Source organism: Seriola dumerili, unplaced genomic scaffold, assembly GCF_002260705.1.
Source record: "Seriola dumerili isolate Sdu_G_001 unplaced genomic scaffold, Sdu_1.0 BDQW01001845.1, whole genome shotgun sequence".
Lineage (NCBI taxonomy): Eukaryota > Metazoa > Chordata > Actinopteri > Carangiformes > Carangidae > Seriola > Seriola dumerili.
This window is the reverse complement of record NW_019176100.1, coordinates 636,742-663,471: the sequence shown is the minus strand read 5'-3', so window position 1 is coordinate 663,471 and position 26,730 is coordinate 636,742. Positions and strand designations below refer to the sequence as shown.

The window sequence follows — 26,730 nt, the reverse complement described above, 5'->3', positions numbered from 1 at the left end:
AAATTATCTTTAAAAAATGTTGAAACTCCTTTCATTGTTTTGGTTTTTTCTTTAAGCCTGTGATAAGCTAATGATGGAAACTTTTATGTTGCTGCCACCGGACTACATTGGAAACTTGTTCGCTATCTCAGGCTGACTGCGCGATAAGAGATGACATCCATGGCAAAAACTTGGCGCATCTGAATGGAAAGCTGGTTAGCAACAGGAAGAATTAAAAGGAAAAGAGTCTGGTAGGCGTTTTCTGTCTAATTCTATCTTCCTCTCTTGTCGTTCCAGGTTGTTTCTCTTCATGCAGAGAGGAAAAGTCTCCCTTTATCTCTGAAGTCAGATACTCTGCTAGCGATGCATGCTATTAGCAGAGCCACGCCAACTAAGCCTGGAGGTGAAGTCAGTCATTTTGCCATGGATATAATTAAAGATCGCCCTGACTCAAGGTCTGCATGGGTCCTGCATCATCACACAGTTCCCTCAGACACAAACCTTCAGGCTTTCTTACTGCAGAAACCTGAGAGCAGGACACCAGCCACCACTGTTCAACAGCGGAAAGCGACGCCAAAGAGATACTGTGCTGCTACAGCTGTGGTTATTTCCTGTTGTCTTAAAGAGGGTGACATAAAACCAGCAATGAACATTAAAGAAATATCAGAAGAAGAGATCGCAGGAGCACAAATAAGGCAAAAAGACAGCACACAGCGAGCGATGGACATTAAAGTTCTCAGGCAGTATGATGGACAGTCTTCAAATGCTTTAGTCGATCAACGTGACATTGTCCAAACTGCTGCTCTGCGCTCTGGCAGCTCTTCCGTGAAAGCTTCAGATACATCACAATTAGAGACACAAAGAAGTGAAGCCAGTTTTATGAAGAAAAATGAACATTTGAAGCCGATTACAGACTCAACTTTGCAAGAAAGTCTTCAAAAACAGCTTTCTTTAAAAGCTGCTTCTAGTGTTGACAGTGATGATGATGATGATGATGATGGATTTCACATTAAGAGGCAGCTCTTGTTGGTATCCAGAGAGAAGAGAGACTCCATAAATAGGCCACAGTCTAAGCTGAGGGCCACTCAGGATGATAATAAAGAAGATTTCAGCGGGAGGATAATCACAAAACAAGCAGAGCTTCGGCGCCCAGAGGCAGGAAGCGAAACTGAGGGATCACATACAAATACTGTTGAAAATGGAAACCAGAAAAGATTAGCACACATCCTACAAACAGGCTCTACGAATCAAACAGATAGTAACAATGTCGATCACAAAGAAACGCTCACTGAGCTGGGAGAGGAAGCCTTAATCACACTGTTCCTTCCAGACACAGAGACAGAGACACAAACAGAAAGAAAACTGCTCCTGAAAACAGACACTGGCTGGAAAACAGTAAATACACCCGTAAAGGAGCCGGTTGACCCCCCATCCATGGATAAAGTTATAAAGGAAAACTTTATTATTGAGGCAGATGACTCAAAGTTTGAATGCTTGAGAGAAACCCTATTTTCATTATACATTTATGCAATAGATAGAGAAGAGAAACTAGATCTGAAACCAGCAGAAAGTAAAGTTAAAGTAACGACGGCGCCTGAGCAGGTCAAAGAAACCACAGAGGAAACACAGCACGCAGAGACTAATAATAATACGCCTCATGAAAATATGAGCATAAATCAGACTAAACAAGAGGAAAATGTGCCATCAGAAGAAACAGTCATAACTCCACCTCCCTCATTCCACATTAGGGAAACAGAAACAGCAAAAACAACAGAGCACACAGCACAGACAGCGACAGGAAACATGGAGATTAAACAGACGATGCCAGGATCGGAAGTCCTCAATCATGGCAGCACACAGAGAGCTGATGGGCCGCCAACAACCACCATGAGTCCGGAGCCCGAGACTGACACTGAGCCCGGGTTTACAACGCGTACAACAAGGAATGCTGAATCTACGAGTGGAGGGTCACATTCAGGCCTCAGGATGAGAGAGGATATCACCAACCCCCATGAAGCCGCAGAGAATAAAGAGAGAGAAGAAGAGCCAGGAGTGACCTCATCCTCATTTTCACAACCTCTGGAAACAGCCCAAACATCAACCAACTGTCTTCCACCAGTACGTGAAGCTGTGGAACCAGACTTCTATGAAAATCCTTCTTAAATGAAAGGAATGTGTGAAAAGTGGGCCACTATTTATTAGCACAATAACCGCATGGAGTCTAAAGCCCAAAATAAAAAATTAGCACATAACCCCCAGTAATAAGTTAAAATGTTATTTTTTCGTTTGATTATTGTAAAAAAGATGGCCTAAATTACTAATAAGGCAAATATGCCAAATGGCTGCTACAGCCAGGCTAGCTGTTTCCCCCTGTTTCCAGTCTTTGTGCTAAGCTAAGCTAACTGCCTGCTGGCTGTAGCTTCATATCAATCTGTTCTTCTAGCTCTCTGCCAGAAAGCAAATAAATGTATTTCCCAAAATGCTCAAGTTTAACTTTAAAGTAGATTAGTTAATGAAAGGGGAAATAGAAGTTTACATACACAGATAAACTGTATGTGAAATACAATACACAGATAAAAAGATAAAAAAAAAACCCTATATCCAACAGGAAGGGAGAATATACTGTAACTGGAGATAAAGCTGCTGCAAATAGGATAAAAAGTTTTGAGGAAGAGCAACCAGAAATGATTGATTTCTGAGAGTGAAAATGGTGAATTGTGCAATAAAACCCTAATTTATTAATTCAAAAAATGACTTTCAATCAAATTTATGTAGCGTGAGATGAAATGAAGCATGTTTCACTGTTCCTGCCCACATTTCTCAGCACTGATGAAAGTTCTCCTCCACAGTCTGCAGATGACAGGCCGCCACCGTGCAGAGGTTTAATACATCGCACTGAAGCTGGGTGGAAACACTGCATGGAGAGATTTGCAGGAGCCGGATCAAAGCCGATTTCCTCGAGGGAAACCGCAGGTGCATTTAAGGAAACAGGAGAGCTGGAGAAAGGCCGTGATGACAACCTGCCTGATGATGATGATGAATATCAACATTTCTATTATTTTGATGGAGTACTGAAAAGAGTTCAAAATAATTACTACCCCCACTACAAGAGTGAGAGGAGAGGAAAAGGAAAGAAAGGAGACACTAATGAAAATCTCCTCAGTTACATCCACCGTCTGACTTTGAGGAATAAATTCAGTCACTCCACTGACCATAATGTGCAGAGAGGCTCAGACTAATGCTGGTGAATGAAAATACATGAAACACTCAGAGTGGCTGAAGTAAAAAAAAAAAGAAAAGATAAAAGGAAAGTTGCAAAATACAGAATCACAGTTAATCATTAACAACGCTAATTGTTCACTAAGGATAGCTTCACCTGCTGGCCAGTAAATGAAATACAACGTCCTGTTTGAGTAGTGGAGTCAGCCATGTTGGAATTTCATTGAGTGTAAAGGAGGAAAGTCAGGAGGCAAGGACGTTCAGACTTCACACTGATATGTGTGGAATAGACAGCGCAGAGAGGACTTATATTATTAAACTATTATGACCCCGTCTGTCAATTTAGCTATACTTTATACTTTTACTTTTTGTAAGCGCTCTGTTTTATGATACGTTGATAATGTCCATCATAGTAGCATAAAACACAACTTCTACCTCTGTTATATTATGTTATATTAGCCTTCATAGATTTGTTCAGTTAGAGCCTTTCTGTTCAGGACATTTACATCATGACAGTGTTTGTACATAAAATCTAATTATTTTTGCCGTGTTTCATAAGTTTGAATGTTAAATAATTTATATTTAATTTATATATAATTTATAATATTTTGTATTTGTTTCCCATGACTTTAAAATTGTGCTGTAAATTCATACACCCTGTAATTGTTGCTGTCGTGTGTCAGAATCTGGAGATTTTCTGTGAATCTGAAATAAAATGAGTCATACATACAGTATCTGTGTATTGTGCCTTATTTACCTAATTTGGTGATTAAAGGGTTAAAGGTAAATAGTCACGAATCAGTTATTTATAAGTAGGAGTTTTCAGGTCTGATATAAGTCACAAATAGAAAATATAAGGAATAAAAGGGAAGTTTACGTTTCTTTTAGGCATTCCTTTTGTCATGATTGGACACTTGTAGTTCCTGGCTGTGGACATATTTATATTACTGTATAAGTTTATATAATTTAGTCAATCAATAATCAATTTAATGTAAAATATGTAACAGATAATAACCCTTCTCATCTCAGTTAGTCCTAATTAATTTGTGATCTTCTTTGGCATGTTAAAAAATAAAAATGTAACAATGAGACAATCTGGCAGAGCAATGGTTAAAATGAATGTATAAATGTTTGATCTGCACAACCCTGGACGTTTTTACAGGTGAAAACATCAGTAATTTCAAACAACTCAAACAAAAGTATCTGTACAAAACATTTATTTGAAATTGACATAAAAACAGCTTTTGTTGTATTTGCATAATTTAAATCTGAAATCCTTGACAAGCAAACAATAACTAAGGGGGGAAATGGCTTAACGGTAACGCTCAATAGACAGTTTTTACACAAGGGAAGTTAATTGAACAACTTAGGACTTGCAATGAAATATGTAAAAGGTAAAAACACAGAAAGTATATATAAAAAAAGAAAAAAGAAAAAAAAAAAAAGAGACATACACTCACACGAAGCCTATTCAACGCTACGCTACTGCAGGAGAGGCAGGACAGATAAAAGGCTATGAGCTGAGAAATGGATGAGATAAAAAAAAAAAAAAAATTAAAAATTAAAAAGTGAGAATGTTGAGTGAGAAAGCAAGTGTATAGGGTCCCTAGAAATTGATGCAGGCTGTATTTTCATTGTCTGTCAGTAGATGGCAGTGCCAGCACTGTAGCATCACTCTTCAGCAATAATATATAACTCTGTAACTCTTCACTTTATACATCAGAGACTGCAGGAGAACGGGCAAATTCTACCTTACAACGTCACAACATCAACAGCAACCGCTCTGGTTTGCATGTTCTGCTGTCCTCAATAACTTCATACCTCACTATAGTCGTGTTGGTTTGTTAAAAGTGCTGCATATAAACTACATATGCATATTGTGAGGCTTCAACGCTCTCTGGACATTTGTATGTACATGGGAAGGAATTTAGGGGAAATAAATCTGAGCTTCTTTTTAAATCCAGAAAAGATTTCCTTCATCTCGTCTAACTAAGACAAAGCAATGCGTACCTGCACCTCAAGTCACCACCGACGTACTGAAGGACTATTCGGTCAGTCGGTGGACTAAAACATTTTCTGAGACTGATTTCATTCCAGCTCCAATTTGACACATTCTGCTCTCAGCGTCGAGAAAAAAAAACAAAACAAAAAAAAAACAACCTCCGACACTGTGACGAATGTCGCCTAAATGGAAACTCATTTGTGAAGAAATGGCACATGTAACGTTGACAAATCGACTGTGTTGCGCTGAACGCAGCGCAGCGAGTGAGCGGGGACAGAGTTTTCAACAAAAACGCTACTACAACTTTCACCCACACCTTGAAACATTTTTGATGTCAGTCATTTTGCCCTGTAGCTAAAACATCATCACCACACAAACAGACAGTGTGCTTGTTCTCCAGGGTCGCTTTTGGCAATGATATAAATAATAAAAGATAATTATTATTCATTACAATAAATATATTAATAAATAAAACAACCTTTGAAGTTTTCCAATTTGCTTGAAAACATTGTGGAAACATTTTTACTAAACTATAAACAGCTAACAGAAACAGCTTGTGAAATTCCTTCTCCAATGTCGATGTATGAGTCGTAACACTGAACATTTAAAAGACTGGACGAAAAACATCTTTACAACGCGACTTGATCGGAAGAAATCTGACATGGACATGAGAAAAAAAAAGAAAAGAAAAGTAAATTTAGATTTTCAGATGGCATTGAAGAGGTAAAGTTTATGATTAGTAACGTTAACTGTTGCCATAACAATATTTTCCTATCATTAGTCGAGAAAATGCTCATGGACTGTTACATACGGTTTCAGAGAAGCCGAGATCTAAATAATAAAAAAAAAAAACAAACATAGCATGACTGTAGTTTTAAAATCCTACATGTGCCAGAGGTCAGTGCATCAAAGAGGCACAGTATTAGTGACATAGCTAATGCCACTCCTACAAACCAGTGTATATCCTCGTCTCCAGGTGGTGCACTACGATCTGGGTAGAGGTGCGTGACACCCGCCCGGAGACGTCGAAGCTTTCAGTATTTGGCTGCATGTCGCTTCATTAGAGGCTGAAACATGCAGCTGTTTCTGCCTGTGGAAGTTGACACCTTCACGTTTCTCCTGCTCTTTAAAAAAAAAAAAAAAAAAAAAAAAAAACCCAAAAAAACCAAAACAAACAAAACACACTTTTTAATGGTCGTCTTTGGTGGTAACGCTGTTGAATTTGACCACAAAACTTCTCTTCTTCGTGTTCATTATTACACCTCAGTATTTGGCAGATAGTCAACATCCTCAGAGCACTGATCAATACGACTTGACCTTCCCCTTTTTGTCTTTTTCTTTTTCTTTTTTTTTTTTTAAACTACTGGCTTTTTGAATACATGGCCGGTCAGCCACAAAGAGGTAAGCCTGTTCGTGAGACACAGTGTCCACTGACTGCGTCTATGTGCTTTTTTAAGTTTTTCTCGTGCTGCATTTTCTTCACCTGCGGCCCCTGTTCCTTCAGCTTTCAGGGCGTGTCTGCGTGCTTGTAGTAGCCTTTCTGCAGGGCTAAGGAGGCGATGCTCTCGGCCGAGCGCCGCTGGTCCATACTGAGCAAAGCGTCCAACAGGTCGTTGATGTCGGCTTTTAGTCCCCGCCTCTGCATCCAGCTCTTCAGCAGTTCATAAACTTTGTCACCGGGGGTGCCGTTTTCTGCGATCCGGATGTGATTGTCGCTGACTCCAATCAACCTGAAGAACTTGTTATGGATCCGCACGTCCAGGTACTCGTCGAACAAATCAAAGCTCTTCTTCAGGGATTTTTCGGACCCTTCAAAAACACAGATAAATAGGCACGTTTAGTTGCCTACACCATGAAATCTGGATGAATGTTTGTCCAAGTTAACCGTCGCGTCTACGTTAGAGGCTTTAAAAACCTCACGAGGAAACAACATACACATTGTTTCTACATGAGTTTCAGGACATTCAGCACGTCGGTACATTTTCCTTCGGGGGATACATACATAAAATTTTTTAACAGAGGCTCAAACAAAGCTGTTGAGCCATGTCTTTTTTAATTTAGCATGAGAAAAAGAGACAGCATGTTCCAAACCCCCGAAGGCTCAGATATGGCCTGACCGTCATGAGATTATTAATCTATCAGGCAGCTAATGTGAGATCTTGAGGAGATAATGTTTATTTGACTTCCCTGTGGACTGACATGAACTACAGCAAACTGTGTGGTTTTCTGTGCATAGCTTGCTGCCTTTTAGGGCAAATCAAAAGTCACGAAAAATAGCTTCATGAAATGAATAAGAAATGTTTCTCGGGAGTAGAACCCCCCCCCCCACTGCAGGAATCTCACCTTGTAGTGGCACCAGTCGATGTCTTAGAGGATCATCCTGTAACATGAGAGAAAATACACATGTAAAATGAAATAACAGAATTTAACAGAAACAATCTTTCTGGTGTTTTCTGTCTTCTCCCTCTCACCACGTCTGCAGGCGGCAGTCTGAAGGCGCTGGGGCTCTGGTGTGGGGTGTTACCAGAGGAAGCTGCTGTGGGCAGGGCCGACAGGCTGGTCTGAGACGAGCTAGTGGTGTTGGGCAAACTGTCCCCTAGTCCTCGGTCCTCATCCTCGAGGGGAGGAGACTTGGTTATCCCAGCCTGGGTCTCCTGCAGCAGCGGCCGTGACTCCGGACGGGACTCCTCGCCCTCCAGACCTGCATTCTGGTTATTCTGTCTCTCCTCCGCCGTGGCTCCACTCTCATCCTGCCCAGAACAAAGGTAGAGGATGGAAAACATTGACATATCGTACACAGTGTGACAGAAATAAACACAAAACAAAACAAAAAAACTTACAATAGGAATCTTCACAATTTCACTGGAATCACAATGGCTCTTTGAACCTGTGTGAAAGCAGAGACACAGCATTAGGGACCCATCCTTAATAAGAGTAACTGCAATGCAAAGCTGCACAGGACATGATGTCAACTTACATGGTATTTCACATGAACGCTGCTTAAACAGGAACCACCACACAGCCAGTGCAACGAGAGAAATGACGATGATGATGGCCAGAAAAATACATATAGGAATAGCTGAAAAAAACAAACCCAGAAATAAATCAGTATGATTAAAATTAGGTGCAATAATTTGAAGCTGTGTGTTTTGCGTAAAACAGCGTTTTATGTTACCAATGTCCACTGAAGAGGAAGGTGTCGGTGTGGGGGCGGATTTCAGGGAGGTTTCAGTAGGGGACGGATCCCGTTTTCGACACACCGTGTTAGAAAAGGGAGTGCACTTCCTCACCTCCTCCTCCCCCGGTTTACACCTGCAATTTTATAGAAAAATAAATAAATAAATAAATATCCAGTGATATTCAAACATAAAAAGCACAGCATCACATGGTGTGCTTTGCTTGTAGTAGCTAATGTAGCCTCAGGCCACCAGCCTCAAGTAGAGGTGAGGGGCGGGCTACAGAGGTCTGCTCAGCTTGTAGTCTTCAGCCTCAGCCTATATCAGTTCATCAGACCAGCTGCTCCCTCTGTAGCCACCGCGTTATTCATCTTTTTTCCACACATGCACCACTACTCCCTCAGACCTGTAAACAGACTTTGATGTGTACCACTGAACAGAGTTCCCCTTTAAGGTAGAAACTCAGTGACATTGTGGGTCAGTACAAAGTAAAAAGAAGAAAATCAGACTCACTTGGCACAACGTTTGCAGACTTCACAGGCCTGATCCGGCACACAGAAGGTCCCTGGTTTGCACTGGCACTTAGTGTCTGTAGTCGTGGTGCAGGATGTAGTTTCAATCTCATCTGTGAATAGTTGGAAAAGATAAAACAGGGGACACACCATAAATAAATATCATAACAATGAGGGCCAGGGACATAAATCAAATCTGATTAAATAGATAAACAGGGGACCAATCTACTCAAACCTTAAATACACAGAGAGATATGAAACAATGTGATGTAATAAAATAATTTTTAGCAACTGATACACAGACGGACAGAAGGCATTTTGTACTTGAAGGACCTATGAGATGGTATGTATTGAATTACAATATTAAAGGCATTAAGATAAAAGAGGCACACTGGCAGAGAGCCAGGTTTCAACCACAGCATACCAGCCCCTGGATTCCTAAATGTAAAGTAGTGGCCCCCCACACATCTGTGATCAGCTAAAGAGAAAAACAAATTACTGGTCAACACAGAGTGTGTGACCCGTTCAGAGTTTGCAACTTCCTCTAACTTTGTGAAGTAAACTCATATTAAACCTGTGACCACTGGCATGTGTTTAAATGAGAGAGAACATGGTGGACTTTTCAGACAATTTGTAGGCCGTTAGCAATTCCGTGGAAATCTTTTGCCAAAAAAGTTAGATAATTGAGTTCCCAATTTTGTCTTCTTATTAGATACATTTTGCCTCATTTTAACAGTATAATGAGGGATGGAGAGGCATGGTGCATTTATTAAATTGAGACCTAAAAGACCTAAGTCCTGGCCTTGAAGATACAATCAAGATTAATAATAAAGCAGTCGTCCACCTCCACAGGACGACCTTTCACAGGAATCTGATGTCCATACTTGCCAATTAAGGAAAAATTGCAGTGTAAGATTGGTTTGGTAGCAAAGTGTGAGCACTCTCTTACTATCCTCTAATCATCCGCATTAATACATCCTCTTGTATTCACACAATTCTGCTCATTTCAGTGAGTTTTTAAAGAACTCTTATCTAGTAGCAAATTTATGACTGGATTCACCTAAATGAGGACACGCGTCACGTCAACTTTTCCCACAGATGACAATTACAACTTTGCCAAAGATACAAAGTTCACAGTGAGTAATCAGCTGGCAAACACTTTATTACCATCTTCAGGACGCTGTCGAGAGGGTGTCATAAGCATGTTGCTAATGAACTGAAAAGATCTGCGTATTTGATGGGGAATAATTCAGTTTCCTCTGTCTGTACATCTGAAGTTGAATACGACATGAAGTTTACTGATCCCATCCAACACAAAGACTTAAAGTTAAGAGTAAAGACTCTGCTCTGACTCTCCACACTGAATTCCTTTTGTCTGTCCTGTCATTAATCATTAGTGATTATCAGTGTAATGATCATAATGAAACCTAACGCAGTTGGGTAGATTGGGCCTGTAGATATCACTGCTGCAATTTATGGTCCTGTGATGCAAGACTATATATGGAGCGACTTGATGGCTAAATGCAACAGCTTGGATTATATGGATATAAACCAGTGTTTCCCATACATTGATTTATTTGTCGTGGGCTGCCACATATTGATTTAGAAAAATGTTTTTTCTCTCTCTCTCTCTCTCACAAACACATTGAAAACAGTAAAACTGACCATTGGGACCACTGGGAGAAGAGCCCAACACATATGTGGGCCAATGGGCTGTCAAAAAATCCATACAGTTTTTAATACCGCTGTCAGTCTCTTTACCAGCCCTCTCCATGTGCCTGTCATTTGGGGTGTGCATGAGAGCGTGATCCGGGCTCACTGGCCAATCACAATTTGTAACACTGACCCTTCCGAATCAGTGAAAGTTGTTATTTGTTTGACAGAGGTGAAGCAGCGAGGCTTCAGGAAACTAACAATATTCATACAGTATATACAGTATTATAATTAATTTAATACTTAATTTAATAAGGCCCCGCTGCACCGAGACCACTGAGTTTATAAAGGCAGTTATGTGATGTCAAGTGATTGGAACAGTGGATTTTGTTGTTATCATTTTACTGACATATAATAATCAAAATTTTAACAGTTTTCCAATAAAAAACATTTTCCCTTGAGGGTTGTTTACTTCATTTCCAATGAAGGGGTGTGAACACTCATGGGACACTTTCATAACAAATAACTGCTGATTTACTGAGAAAATATGTCATATTAAAATATTTTAAAATGGTTCATGGTTTGAATTTTTTTGAAATTTCTTACAATGATAGTATTGATTCATAAAAATGTTCCTTGCAAGAAAAAATATTTGAGAGGCAAGTTACAATAGTAGCTATACAAAGCTTGGTAGACTTTAAACATGCTGACATTGTTCAGTGACCTAAAAGCCTCCATTTTGCTACATTTGTTTGCCATTAAGTTAATTCGATCAAGCTAGAAATCAAGTTCTGTTGTTGTGTTTATTTTATCACCAGTGGAGCCAACGCAGCGCTCCCTGCTTCCTCTCTGCTTTTTACATGGAAGATACGCCATGTGGGACACAGACCGTGCCGAGCGCCCGTTATACAGAGGAAATGCTGTTGTAACTCAGTGCAGTGAGAAATAATTCTTTTCAGTTTTGTTACATAATTATGCTCAGCGCTAACTGGAGGTAACACATGCAACAAAGCCTCAAATAGGAAGTGAGTCAGGGTAAACCCAAAAAAAAAAAAAAACAACAATAAAAAACCAAACATTAAGAATTGGCAACAATTCAACAGTCAGCTGCCTGTGAGGCAGCTGGTGTTTGAAGAACGCACAATAATTAACTAAATCTGTTATTTCTATTAAATTGGCAGGTGCTTTGTATAAGTCTGAATGCTGGGGGCGGAGAGGGTGGGGCAGAGAAACATCTGTTCAGTCCAAACTCAATATGAACACCTTTTTCTCTGTACTTCCTGTCTGGTCTAAGAAAATGATGCAGTTCATTTCATCTGAATCAACAACACTCTCCACAACATTCATCGTAAGGCTTTGCTTAAGAGAGACAACACACCAAACCATGACCTAAACTTCAACAAGGCGAAGCTCCACCTGACTCTATAAAAGGATTCATTCAATCAACAGTGGCCTTGTCAATATAAGATGTTTCTCAAAGCGTAATTCACATTTCCTGCTAGTATTTTTGCATGGTAAATAAGTTTAAAACTAGAGCAAAACACACAAAGCTCAATCTTAAAACCGCAACGAATGAGCACAAAACACATCCTATGTAACACTAGTCTCTTTTCTGTGGCTGCAGCCTTTCACTGGACACAAAGACGCCCAGTGTGGGAGACAATGGGACACAGCCACACCCAGTTCACCCAGGTAGGACAGACACACAAGCAAATCTCCCGAGACAAGGTAACATGCTCACATTCGGCGTACGAGACAAAACAACAAAGACACGCCCCACGACTCCGTGTAACATCATAAGATCACATTTTCGGGAGTGTATCTGAAAGGCAGGGGGCACAGACAAAAAGGTATTAACTTTCCCAAACAATATATCTTTGACAAACTGGATTACAGAAGACTCGACTTTTATGTAACTTTTTTTTTTTTTTTTTTTTTTTTTTTTTTTTAAATGGTAATGGATTGAATTAAAGGGCAATTCAGTTAGTTTTTCTTCTCTTTCAACCACCTGGGAGTTATTTTCAGCATTCACACTGGACAAAGCTGCTTCAACCTGACACGATAAACTCATTGTAGTTGTCCATGAACAAAGATTTACAGAGGATAGACCCCCTCCCCACCCCCCTCCCCCTATAATAAACATGTGACACAAATAGCAAAAAAACTCGCTGGTTCCTGCTTCTAAAATGTGAATATTTTGAGGTTTTCTCTGTCGTCTGTGATGGGAAATTGAGTATCTTTGGGTTTTGGACTGTTAATTCAGACCACAGTGTGGAAGCTAATGGGGATCCAAATAAAGGAATAAAGAGAGAAAACAGGACATATGAGGATGCCTGGGTTTTTTTTCAAAGCTATTTTTCATAAATAAAATGCACTGTCTGACCCCTTTTACTAATTGGTCAAATGTACCTCAGTGTAAAGCTCCACAGCCAAATCTTAATAAATGCTATAATAATTAAAGAGCCAAAAAAAAAAAAGAGAAGCCTAACAGGTCAAAAGTTGAATGTAAAAACAGTATATTATCTATTCTCCCTAATTAAATCAAAATGAAACATGATTTTATAAAAAACTCAAGTGCAGATGTGGAGAGTACCGTTACCTGAGCGGCAGTTGGTACATGGCAGACAGCGGTTCATCCCGTTGGAGTGCTCTGTGTAAGTCTGTCCATGCTCACAGGGAAGACAGGTCCCTTGCTCTTGGTCTCTCTCACAGGCCTGTTGCACAAAGGTTCCTGCAAATAAAACAATGCAACAATCACACATCAATTCAAATGATAAACATATACACTAATTTATTGCGGCTAATTGAAGCCGCTGTGGATCTTTGACGTCATTAATGTGATGTGTTTCCTGCCGAAACAGGATGTTGGGGCAGGACATTCCACAGCAAAGGGATCGGCCGATGTTATAAGCCTCTGAACTGTAAACCAATGGGACATCAGCTGAGGAGAGAAAGGCCGTTTGATTTGATAAAAAAGTGCAGAGGGGTGGGATTGTGAGGTTTTCTTTGCTTGTACATGATTCACTCTTTTACACAAGATGACAGGTTTCCAGGAAGTTCGAGTGCACATTTCATGGGGACCAGAGGAGGGGAGGGGGGAGGGGGGGGGTTGACATGAACCGATTCACTGAACAACACAGTTACGTGACCTCCTCCACTGGTCGACTGTCATGCGTAGAATTTTTATCCTCAGTTCACGCATGCCTTGAATAAAACCAGTTGATTCTCATGTGTTTTCAGGATTTATCTGATGCTCAAATGGAAAAAAGGCACAGCAGAGAATGGGAAAAATGCAAGAGACAGCAAAGACATCTGTGGCCTGAACCCACTGAATATTCAGTAAGCAGGGTGCCGGTGCTGTGGTCGGTTCAGGGGTAATACAGTTTGTTTTAGCTCAGTTTAAGCGTGGCTTAAACTGATTTTCAGTGTGTAGCCAGGCAAACAAACATTATGCCTGGTTAAATAAAAAGTTCATGCTGACAGAAAGAAGCAAAAAGCTAACATTACATTCCAATAAGTGGTCACAGTGGTTTTTTTTTAAACATGTGGTGAAAACTGACCAAATGACAAGAATGCAAGAAAACAGATTCATAAAAAAATGAGAAAATTCCAAGATTTTTCTTTGCATCCCAGTGTCACAAACACACGCTCAGTTTTATCTGTTAGTGTCTAATCATTATCTCCCATGAGGGATTTTCTCCGTCTCTGTGTGTAAATGAAGCTTTTAGATATAAGAAATTGATTGACCGATTGATTGTTTGAGTTGATTTACAACAGCTGTAAGTATGAAGTCAAACATACACAACCTCCGGGTTTTAAATAAATGCTCATGCACACATAATTTGATAAAGTGGCATGTGTTTTAGAAATTACGCATTAGTTAATAACGTTGGGAATTTACTGGTGCTGCACGTCTGAGCTTTTATTTAAAAGAAAAAAACAAGATTACAAAACCTGAGTTGATTAAATATAAAACAGAATTTCTTAGAATTCAGAATGGTAAATGAAATAATCCAATCAGCGTGCAGTAATTGCATTTTGGCTAAATAAGTTCTGAGCTAAATAAAAAAAAAAAAAAAATGTTAGTAACAGCCTCATCAAATTCTTTACATAATAAATTTAAAAAGGTTGGTACTTTTAATTACTCAGGAATTCAAAAGAACCTCAGCTTCACTCGTAAAAGCGTAGATCTGATCTGAGATGGAGCAGCGTGCCTTCTGCTCCTGGCCGCCACGCACTCTTTCCAGGCCAGGCAGAGAATATTTGCAGAACTCGTTTAGGATACAGTTCAGGTTATGGTTTTGACATTTGACTTTAGTTGTTTTTTTTTTTTCACAGAAAATGCCATTGTAGATGTTGGCTCTGGCTTGTGCTCAGTTCTTTTTTATATAACAGAAGACACATATCAATGCTTTAAGATGCAGGAAACAATGTTATGTGTTGATTGTTGCAACTGCAGCTACTGTATATTCTAATTAAAGGTCCCATACTGTAGAAAGTGAGGTTTCCATGTGTTGTTTGATTATAGATCAGGTCTAGGTTCTATATTAATACAGTGAAAGTATCAATACTTAGTCCACTGAGAAATGCACACAGCCTGTATTCAGACACTGAGCCTTAAAACCAGCCGTCAGGACTTCTGGAACTTTGTGATGTCACAACAAAGCAGTCACCAAGCCCCGCCCACCTGGACCCACCATCCAAACCTTGCAGGATTTGGTTTCTCTGAGTGTTTTACCTGCTAGATTTCTATTCGATCACTCAGAATACAGTCAGCCAATCAGAAGAGAGGCTTACGGATTCTTATGGATCAACACTTCAATTTAAAACACCTGAAAAGTGTAAATTATGGGGCCTTTAATACGATCCCTCTTACCAGCATGGCAGTTGAGGCAGCAGAGTCCCTGGTGGAGGTACTGATGGTTCTCCACACACGTTCTGTGTCGTCGTAGGGTGAGGTTTCTGTACTCGTCGCTGGACCACTGAGACGCTGGAGGATCTGCTGCGTGACACACGAGCCCAGTGAGGAGCGCTGCCACCACCAACACCTGAATGTTCAAAGTCGGGGGGGGGGGGGGAGAGGGGACAAAAGCTTTGCATTATTATGTGTATCCACAGTATACAGACCCGCCCACTCAAACTCATTAGATGAAGGACAGTAAAGAGGAGAGTCTATCTTCATAGGAAACCTTGTGTGAGCAATCTACGACTTAATTTGAACCATCTGATCTGAACATCTGCCGTGGGAAAGCAATTAAGGGAGCCATGCAGCTGGTCACAACTAGAGGCAACACAGTCCTGTGTGCGCAGGATGCAGAGCTATACGCTAGCAACATGCAGCGCAACAGGCGACCAAACTTAATTACTCCATGATCTGGTTTTCTTATGAGGAAAAAGTTGAAAAAGAAGAGACTCTGTTTTCCTCGACTGTGGGCTGAGGGTTCGATAAGGTATCTCAGCTAACAGCAGCCCGGTGCCCGTATCAGATGTGACTCCAGAGGTCCATTCATGTGCCGGATAATAACAGGCTTGTATAGGTGGGGGGGGGACTGAGAAGAATATAGCTGAACACTTTAGTGTGGCCCCCAGGCGCTGGTGTTTATTCACACGCTTTTCACCATGTCAATGTGAGAAGGCCCCATTCACTGGCAAACAACACACTTTAGTGCCTCTACTTCAAATGACCCACATTCTTAAACCCCGGCTCTTTGAATGCCACGACATGCGACACCGGCATGAAGCGCCTCAAACGCAACGCGACACCTCCTGGGTAAATGAGAGGCCTACCTTTGGAGATTTTTTGTCTCCGCTGTGCACCAGTCCCCCCCCCCCTCCAGTCCACTCCACCCCAACCGCTCCCCACCTTCACAAGGCCAGGAGAGAAAGGAACAGGTTAGGGTGGAGCGGGCCAGGTTGAGAGGGAGAAAGAGAAGGCGGGAGGGTCGATTAAAAGTGAGAAATTGTAGACGGCAAGTTGAAGGTGGGATGTTCTAGTCTAAAAAGACAAGTGTGGGAGAATGAGAGGAAGAAAGACTGAGAGTACACAGACTGAGGTAGAGGAGGAGGGACAGGCTGGAGCTGAGGCCGACTCCTGACGCTAGACTCGGCTCTCTGGAGGGCCGCCATGCCTTGTTGCTCAAAAGAACTTTCCTCTCTCTCTCTCTTTCTCGCGCTCTCTGCCTTTTCCCTTCTTCCTCTCCCTCTGCTCACGTCAGACTTTCCAAAGACGCTAAGAGGCAGACGTGGAGGGGCAGACGGCCGGCAGAGCAGTCACAATCACACCATTTAGATCTATCCAAACATTCTGGGGTGGGGGGTGGGGGGGCAGAGGAGAGAAGGAAAGAGGAGGGAGATAAAATGAGAGCGAGGAGGGTGGGGGGGGAGACTAACAGCTTGCATGGGTGAGTCTTTAGACTTGAATACACTATGTGTATGACTGCAGGGTGGGGGAAGCAGAGACATGGAACTGGGGAAAGAGTAAGTAGAAGGCCGTGTGAAAAAGGCAAGAGAGAAAAATCTGCGTACGAGCACATGTGCACGACGAAGCAGTGGAAAGAAAGGATGGGGGAAAAAAAAGACAACTGGGAAAGAATGAGCTGGACTCGAGGTAATCCTACACTTCTACAGTGCAGAGGGAGAATGTGAAATATCAATCAATACCCCCCATAAAGTATTGTAATAAATCATTTACAGTCGAAACCTGTGTGATTCTCTGACAGTGAAGATGCATAGAGAGCGTAGAGATTACATCATTTCCAGTCTTTGTTCATTTCAGGGTCTGTTATTCAAAACATTCCCAGGTGCAGACGGCCGCAGCAGCTAACCTGCTGCGCTCTGCAGTTGAAGGTTAACTCACAGAAAAGCCAATCTTATTTTACCATAGGGAAGTAAGGCCACTGCTGTTTATTATTATTATTTTCATTATCTATTAATCTGCAGATTATTTATCTCGATAAAGCGAGAAAATGGCGAAATATGTCCCATCGCCATTTTCCACAGCACCAAGACGACGTCTTCGAATGTCTTGTTTTTTCCCACCAACGGTCCAAAAAAGTTTACAACAATATAAAGCAGAGAAACGCAGGAAATCCTCACATTGAAGAAGCCGCAACTAGTCATGTCATCTTTGAGTCCTTTGAAAATCGATAGATAACGATTATCAAAATAGCTGATGATTAATCGCCCTCATTTTCTGTTGAGTGACTGTTTCAGCTCTAAAAGAGAAGAAAAGAAAATTTGCTACTGAAACTGAGAATGTTTTAAGAGAGACTGTTTTATGAGAGCAGTCACACTCGTGTGTAACCACTTCTCCATGTGCCACTGAAACAATCCAAAACAACCGTCCAGCTTTTTTATTTTGTAATTAACGCAGTCAGCTCCGTCTGAGGGAATCCCGCCTTTTCCCCCAAACACAGCCATCTCGCACCCAGGGAAAACAAACAAGGCCAACAACATGTGTTCACACTAATATCCTAAGGCTGCTAAACTACATAGGCACAAAAACAGTGTGTACATAAACGCTATGGGCAGCCGCAATGTGGCTTAGTTTTACCTCCATAACCAAGCAAAGACGGAAAGCTGGAGAAACCGTAACCTCAGTGCAGAGAGCCCTCCAAACCCACAATTCCTGGAAACTCTCCAACCTCTGGCTGGAGTGGCTCAGTCCACTTCACAGTCCTCTCTATCCTCTGTACAATGAGTGGGCCGGGCTGCAGATTACTTGGTAAAACAGTGTCCTATTGTCGTGCTTTCAGCCCGTGTGTGCGATAGGTTAGTGCTCCGCTTGTGTGGATGCAAGTTAAACTAATAAAAGTTACAATAAAATAATGAGACCTTCTGTTTATCTGACAACAGTAGCTTCCCTCCACTTCCTCTAAACTCTCCGGGTTCTTCCAAATGGCCTTGGCACAAACTCTTCACATGCCATTTACACTGAGAATGCATTTGTGACTAAATGACAGGACATCCTTTCAGTTGACCTAGGTTATCAATGGGCCATTTAGGGGGCTGTGATCACTCCATATCCCTGAGGGAATTACAGTGAGCTCCATTATATATATTAAAAAAAAGAAAAGAAGGGGGCAGAAACAGAAAACAGAAAATGCAATGAACTCTTGCACACACACACACACACACACACACACACACACACACACACACACACACACACACACACACACACACACACACACACACACACACACACACCAAGGGAGATTCTTCATTTCATATCAGACAGATGATTTCAATCATAGCCAACTGATAAGGACAGACATGATGCACCTCATTATACTCCTGGATCCGGAGTAGGACCTGACTCTCCATGTCATGCTTTTCTCATTAGCTGCTCCTTTTCTTTCATCGTTTGTCAGACATTTGTGACAGCTACGATACTATCGTGGTCGTAGCGCGTTCTCCGACAACATGACAGAGAGACGGGAGCTCTAGAGAAGTTTAGATTTAAAAGAATATCTCCGTGGATTGAGGATGTGAGATTAATAAATATCAAAAGGCCGATTATCACATGATTTTTCTCAATGTAGTCTATAGAAAACCAATTGAAAAGCTGTAGTTGTCACTTTGTACAATCAGTTTAATCCAGTTTTGAGTGTCGCCTACTGTACAGTCATTTGTTGATTTAACAACTTAATCAGTTCATCTGATTAAAGCTGAAGGGTCTGAGTCATCAATCACGTAAACTAACACTGATTACTGACCAGTACTACTCTATTTCCATGCTGCACTGAGGAATTTAGCCATTTTACCCTTGTTGATATTTAAGGACTCCAGCACATGACAGGGTGCAGGATGGAACAAACATGTTTTGCCGCAGCTGCTGATTTGCAGCACGTTACATTCGGTGCAAACGTCAGTGACATGCATCTTCCCCCGACCACGACACAGTTTAATCTTTATCAGAAACCTCCATCAACTCCCACAACCGCAACAGAGAAACCCCCTCCGTCTCATAACTGAAGTGACGGTATCTGCAGCCACTTAGTCACTTTTTTGTTTTCTGCTTGTCTGACCTTCTCGGTACAAAAGACAAGACACACCTGCTACACTGAACTCTCAAAGTTTGGGGGGAAAAAAAGAAGGAGAATATGTTTAATGGGAGTGCAGGGAGGTGCAGAGAGAGTCTGTGACTGTAACTGTACAAACAAACAAAAACAATTACACTTCATGTTTAGTGAAGAGGCGACTAGATTAACAAAAGATCCCCATATTATCACGTGTATCATTAACACAATATCGATATTTCTTTTTTCTTTAACACTTTTGTGTATAAAATAAAAAAGTCTATAAAAAGTGACAAACGCCTTCCACAAGTTCTTTTTTTTTTTCTTGTATGAGAAAAACTCCAAAACTTAAAGTTATTATTGGAAAGTGAGAATGTGCAATAACTGATCATCAAAATTGTTGCAGATTATTTTTAATTAGTTAATTGATTAATCAACTCAACCGTTTTTGCTCTATTACAGTTAATTCTGTGTTTTATGCTTGACTGGTCTTTTCAAAGCCGCAAATAGCTTGGGTTGATATTTTATGATATTCACCATTAACTACCCATAACTGCTCAGTGATCTAATTTATGCTGTTATGAGGACGGATGGCTCTATGACCTGAAGAAACTCAGATAATGAAATGAAAATATGGTTTTCAGAACAGAACAGAGACGAAATCCTACATCAGTCGTCATCTGTAATATCATTAGTTTATCAGTGAAAACTAATGTCCAAGTTTAGCATTGGATTTTTAATGCAATTCTAATTTAACCAACTTATTATTTAAGATGACAAATCAAGTACAATTTGTCCTGAATTAAACTTTAATTCAATATGCAATATGTATGGTATATCCTCTGAGCTGACCTTGACGGGGCAGTGAAGGCACTCTGAGCTCAGCTTTACAGATAAACCCTGGCACTCATTGGGGGTGGGGGCGGGGGTTGGGGTGACCATGCATGACTTTTCTTGAGTGATAAATTACACTGACATTTTGTGTTAGATGACTAAGACAAGTACAACCCAGCTTATGTCAAGCGAAAGGCGTCTGACACGTCGCTACAAACTGTAAATACATCCAGAGTTCAGCCGAGCTGGGACACATTCATCATTATGAAGCTGAACGATCGGAGATGAAGAGAGAGTGACACCCGGCGCAGGATTAAAGCGGCCAGACAAGAAAGTGTTAACATACTGTTGAGCGACAAAACACGCACGCAGAGTGACGAGTACACGCACGGACACACAATAGAGTACACAATTACACATACAGTGTATGTGTGGGAGCGTGTGAAAAGCGGCTGCCCCCTCCTCTCAGGGAGCACAGGAAGCTCGAGACAATACAGAGGCTTCATGCAGGGTTCAGCTCCAAACTGTTCCCTCCACAGCAGCCTGCCTCAGAGCACAGGCCCAGCACCCGATTAGACCCACAACATATCCGCTAGGCTGGATATTTATAACTCAGGGAAGCAGCAGCTCCACGACACAAATTCTTGAGTTTCCTCAGGAGGTATGCTTCACTGATTAGACGAGTGTGACAGTGTGTCACAGGCAGGTTAGGCAACATTCACCTTCATACCAGCGAAAAAAAAAAAAAAGAGAAGAGAAACAACAAAAAAACAATCAGCGATGACGACAGTTTTAATGAATTTCCTAGCAGTCGCTCAGCCGACCACAAGCTGGTGATATGACTGACACCCTGACGCTGACGCTGACCACATGAAAATACGCTTATTGTTTTGATGACTGAAAGAGACGGGGCTGCCATGAGTTTAAGAGTTGTAAGCAGGTGCAGTGTGAGACACACTTTCCAGTCTGTTTGTGTTGTGAGGGCGAGGTGGTCTCTGTGGTCAGCCGCTCTCACGTGTACATGGCGTCACTATGATTCATGTAGTACGTTACTGAGGGATATGCGAGGACACTGAATTTGTCAACAACATTCACAAATTGAATTTGGAGATTTGTGTGCAGGAGGGCTATTAACTTAGGGCTTTTTCAAATTCTCCCTTTGCAGAGAGGCAGAGAGGCGACTCACAAGACAACACCAGGAGGGAGAGAATGAAAAGAGCAAGAAAGGATGACTAATAGATTCAAGTATGTGCAGGAATCCATCACCTCGCTCTAGAGACAATCACATTAGCTCCATTAAAGCTCGTCTTTGTGTAAAAGGGGGGAGAAAAAAAAAGTCCCATGAAGCACAGTTTATAGGCTTCTCTATAAACACATCACAGCAAAAATGTAGAATATGTGACTGGTGTAGCAGGTCAACAGGGACTTAAGTGACCATCAATAGCTGGAATTTATGTGGGATTTATGTCTTTCTAAACAGAAGTCCACTCTCTGGACAAAGGTTTAGTTTGTTCTGAGACTCAACACTTGTGTTATAATCTGTTCATTTATCCAGGAGAGCAGGAAGTCAGAGGACTTAGCGCTGATGTAAACCTTATGTCAGTCTCTATTCACGCTATGTCGTGTTTCTGATAGGGCTGTGAATGTCCACAGCGCCGTCTTTCCTTCTGCGACTAACATGATCAATTAATCTTCTGAATATCTTTAGATTAAAAGCATTAATTGTTTGGGGCCTGAAAATCTAAAAATTACAAAAATGCTCATCACACTTACCTGAAACTGAAGGAGAGCTCATGTCATAAACCCCAAAGATATTCAGTTCATCATCACAAATCCTCACAATTCAGAGGCTGGAACCAGGAAATGTTTGGTATTTGTATTTGAAAAATGATTGAAATCATGAATTGATTATTGGAATAGTGATTAATTACTGAAATTCTCAAATTTGCTGTTGTGATACACTTTTTTCCTCCTGGTTATATGGATAAAATCCTTTGTAAACACTACTACAGGTGCAAGTAACAATTATTATGTGTATATATATATATTCAATGTCCGAAATTAGTGAAAAAAATCATCACAGTTTCTCAGAACCCACAGTAACATCTGCAACAAACAGACCAGTTTCCAAAGATATTCATTTCCAATTATGTAAAACAAAATGAGAAAGCAGCAGCTCTTTGCATCGCAGTAGCTGAAACCAGAGAACATTTGGTATTTTTGTTTTGAAATATGACTGGAACCATCAACTGATTATCAGAATCTATTAATCAAAAAATATTTCAGCTCTAAGCTCTACCCACTCATAAACTACGCCTCTGTACACTTGGACACAAATAATAAAATAGCTAGCTCCTTTATTCTTATGTCCACAAATCAGTGCCTGGCATAGAAAAGCACTCCTTCCAGTGAGCATTACACTTCAACCACGGTGGAACAGGTGGAGTTATGGAGTTAAACCCCCTCACATCACACACTTAACCTGTGGGAGTAAAACTTCCTCAGCAATCACAGTCAGGACCAAAGAATGAGCCGGAGAAGAAGAAGAAGAAGAAGAAAGAATGAAACTGGGTGAAGTCAATCTGTTTATCTGGTGATGTTTGACGCAACCCCACTTGACTCAGGCCGGACCGTTCAGGTGTGAGCGCTGACTTGCCCCCATTGGTATGCATGACGCGAGTCGGCAACACCTGAACAGGTGGCACTCCCTAAGTGAATCAGTAGGTCTTCAATAACTGAGGAGTGACTCACCTTAATAACGACAACGACGACGACTACAACAGCAGGAGCAGCAGCACTTTGATCAACTATCAATCACTAACAATAAAACATCACTAGCTGTGTCTCTGCTCTGGTACAAACACCTGACTGACAGCGAGTGGGTTGCACCGCATTGCATCAGTCAGAGTACATGCAGCTTCTCTAAGCCACAGGCTCAGTTATAACAGTTCACATGGTCACCATGCAGAGCAGCAAGCAGCAGTTACCAGCATTAGGAACTTTAGAGCGGCTGATTTGTTGACCACTGTTGAGTCCCCAGTGACACAGTTTGGCCTCCACTTGTCCCAGATGTCAGTCCTGCCCTTGTCTGTGTTGTCCACAGAGACAGAGGGGGATATTTCCTGTGTGAACCAACACCCAGACGCTCAGTAAGCAATCACAGATTACAATCTCGTGTATATTTCCATGGGCATGACAATTCTAAGAAGTAAATTGATGCCACTAATATCAGCATATCTGTGTACTCTACACAGGAAGTTTACTGAGCGGCCAGGCACGTACACTCAAGCCAATTTGGAGGGGTGTGTGTGTGTGTATTTCTGTGTATGTGTGTGTGTGTGTTTGGGGAAGGGGGTGGGGGGGTGGGGGGGGGTGAAGTTTCCTCATAGTCCCTTAGCAACAAGGCCTGCTGGCAGGGCCTCCAGAATGTACTGTGGTTTACAAAAGAGATAAACATTGACTTTGCCACCCGGAGAAGTAAATCTGATTTCAGTAATGGAACACTGCATGACTTAAAACACAGATCAGACAATGCAGAAAACAAACACTAAAGCTCCAGGCACATCAGCAGATGTTACATTTACTTTAACGACTGTATTTAAAGTGAGCGGAGGCGACAGGAGGCGTCTGTGATGAAACGCCAAACTGCGGTAACTAAGAACTCTGATTCATTTTCTGCATCTTTGTCACGGTATCAGTGATCTTTGGATTAATGCAAAATATATGACTGAGCTTTATGAGCTTCACCTCCATGGAAACACAAAGCGGTGTTAATAAATGGTTACACTTTAAGGCGTTACAGTGAGCTTACGGGATTCATGGTGTCAGGCTTTGGTGCAGCACAGTTGGAAAAAACAACAGGCCAGGAATGAAAAGACGTCTCTGTGAAGGTTCGAGAGTGGAATAAACTTAGATGGAAAAACTTTTGAGAGACTCTGTGGTTTTAATTGACTAACTGGCAAAGGTGGATTCTTGGCTTTTTAGGGGTGAAACTGATTACAGCTTCAGACATGTTACAGAAACCTGTGGTTCTCACACTCTCTGCACACACATTTGATTTAAAGCCTGTTGGAGCAGGAGCGCACTTCGCAGCAGGCCATGGCTTCACTGCACTTATTAATAGAGCCTATAGGGCCAGCTACATCCGCTGTGACAGACCAGGAGCCATCATATGCTGAATGTCTGAACAATATGACCACATGATGTCCAACACAGATGGTGGCTGTAATGTTGGAGGAAGAAGGAGAGGAGGGGAGGGGTGGAGGGGATTGGGTTGAGTGAATGATACAGCACATGTACTGTACTGAACTGACCTGAGCACAGAAACCAGAAACAGGAGCCAACAATCTTCAGATGAGCACAGAACTCTCTACAGAAATAAACACTTTGATCAACAACAACAACAAACACAGTGTTGCTTCCTCCTGCGGGACAATGAACGGGCTTGTTTCATCTCCTCACACAAGTTCACAGGCCTGGTCGTGATTTCTGCTCCCATGTCACAGCGCAGCTTCTTTTTTCTTTTTTTTATTTTTTCCCCCAAAAGTTTGTTCTGGTCTATTATTCGACTTCATGAAACAGTGTGTATTCATGTTATCAAAGGTCTCCTGCAGCCACAGCGACGGTCTGAATCAATGCGTTACTGTATATCACTAACTAAATAACTTAACTGTGCTGCTGTAGCGCCGAGAGCGCGACACAATAAGAGGCTATCTGAACTTAATAGCATATTTAAACCATTAACGGAGGTTCACCAAATACATATAATCTTAATAGACGATACTAATTATACACAGAGCGATATATATTCAAGCGGGTGAGTATTCAAGAGCTTATTTTGTCGCGTTTACTTACAGAAAGTTTCCCGAGCACCGGACCGAAGTTCATCTTGGGAACTTCGAGATGAGAGGCGATCCCGGAGACTTGGACTTCGCGTTGAAAAACCACCGGCCTGAAGTCTCTGCAAACCCGCAGTTACAGCGAAAAAGAAAGCAGCCACGCAAATCCAGCTTTGAAGCTATCCGTCATCCGGTTTCTTACATGGGGTCGCTCTCCTCCGTGACAAAACTTTACGGACCTTTTCTGGGACAAGAGAGAGACGCGGTCTGAGCCAGTTGAGACTTTTTTTTTTTTTTTTTTTTTTTCCTCTCTCCCAGCTCCGAGAGCTGTGCGTGACGTCAGACAACCCATGAGCCAATCACAACGCTCCTCATTGAATAACAATCAAGCAGCATTGTACTGTACTTTAAAACAATTTGGATAATTTACTCGAGTATTTCTGCTACTTTATTCCTCTGTAGTGTCATTTTTTACTCTATACTTAATGGTTACTTTGCAAAATAAGAGTTTACACATCTGATGAGATTAAAATAAAAAGCAAAATATTATATACATATACACCGTTGCCCATAAAGTTGGAATAATTTTGTTTTCAGACACAATCCTCTGTTTACTCCTATTTAAATGCATCAGTGATCACTTTTGACCAGGTGCAGTGATTGCATTATGTGTCCCAATTACCCAGGTGAAATGAAATAAATCACATTGTCACAATCATTTCATTGAGAGATGAGCAACAGTGTATATATATATATGCTACATATATTGTATATATAAAATATATATCCTAACCTTTTGGCTTGTGAACCCTTACTGTAACATTTCCACCAGAGTGACATTTCCCCTTTAAACTTCACACGAATCTGCAAATACAGTAGTTAAACCTAGTTTCACATCAGCCAGTGAAATCCTGCTACCACACTAATGCATAAATAATAACAACCTAATTATGCCATTTATTATACCATATCATTCACAGGGACTTTTTTAGTGCAGAAGCAGTCTTTTTATACTTTTGCAGTACTTTTGCTTTTACTTTACTAGGATTTTGAATGCAGGGTTTTATTTTTACATCCACATATTGGTACTTTTATTGAGTCTTCTTCCACCACTGGGGTTTATAATTCAGCAAATGGATCATCTTATGCTTTGATCTACATTCACTCCTAGGTAACTCGCTCCACTCACATTAACTAGAATATGTAATGTGTAACTGACTAGTAATAACTGACTGATGTGCAACAAGTTGGAGCACCAGTGAATGAATGATCCCAAAGTGGGACCTTTGACACACACTCCAGACCAGCAGACCTCGGAGTGGAGACACTTAATGGATCTTTATCTCACTGAGGAATAGTTTGTTTTAATGGTTTTTCTGTTATTTTAACCTCGTGAGAAGAGGAACAACTGTTTTCAACAGACTAAGTTTTTTGCATTTTGAGAACTGTGCAGTAGCCTATACAGGAAGACAACTGCCATCATATTATTAAACTATT

General features: G+C 41.2%; 1 protein-coding gene across 2 annotated transcripts; it reads right to left on the bottom strand.

The window, feature by feature from the left end:
* Nucleotides 1-6,365: 6,365 nt before the first annotated feature.
* LOC111239057 (tumor necrosis factor receptor superfamily member 10A-like) lies at nucleotides 6,366-25,330 on the bottom strand. 2 transcript variants are annotated; one of them, XM_022768830.1, is made up of 10 exons: nucleotides 25,250-25,330; nucleotides 15,418-15,589; nucleotides 13,141-13,272; nucleotides 8,890-9,001; nucleotides 8,376-8,512; nucleotides 8,178-8,279; nucleotides 8,041-8,087; nucleotides 7,672-7,950; nucleotides 7,544-7,580; nucleotides 6,366-7,009 (listed from the first exon to the last, which is right to left on the bottom strand). In XM_022768830.1, exons 1-10 carry the CDS (start codon nucleotides 25,280-25,282, stop codon nucleotides 6,708-6,710), a joined length of 1,353 nt encoding a protein of 450 aa, XP_022624551.1. In that variant the 5' UTR covers nucleotides 25,283-25,330; the 3' UTR covers nucleotides 6,366-6,707. The 2 variants fall into 2 exon arrangements, with proteins under 2 accessions (XP_022624551.1, XP_022624552.1); XM_022768831.1 differs by lacking the exon at nucleotides 25,250-25,330 and adding an exon at nucleotides 23,383-23,461.
* Nucleotides 25,331-26,730: the final 1,400 nt, after the last annotated feature.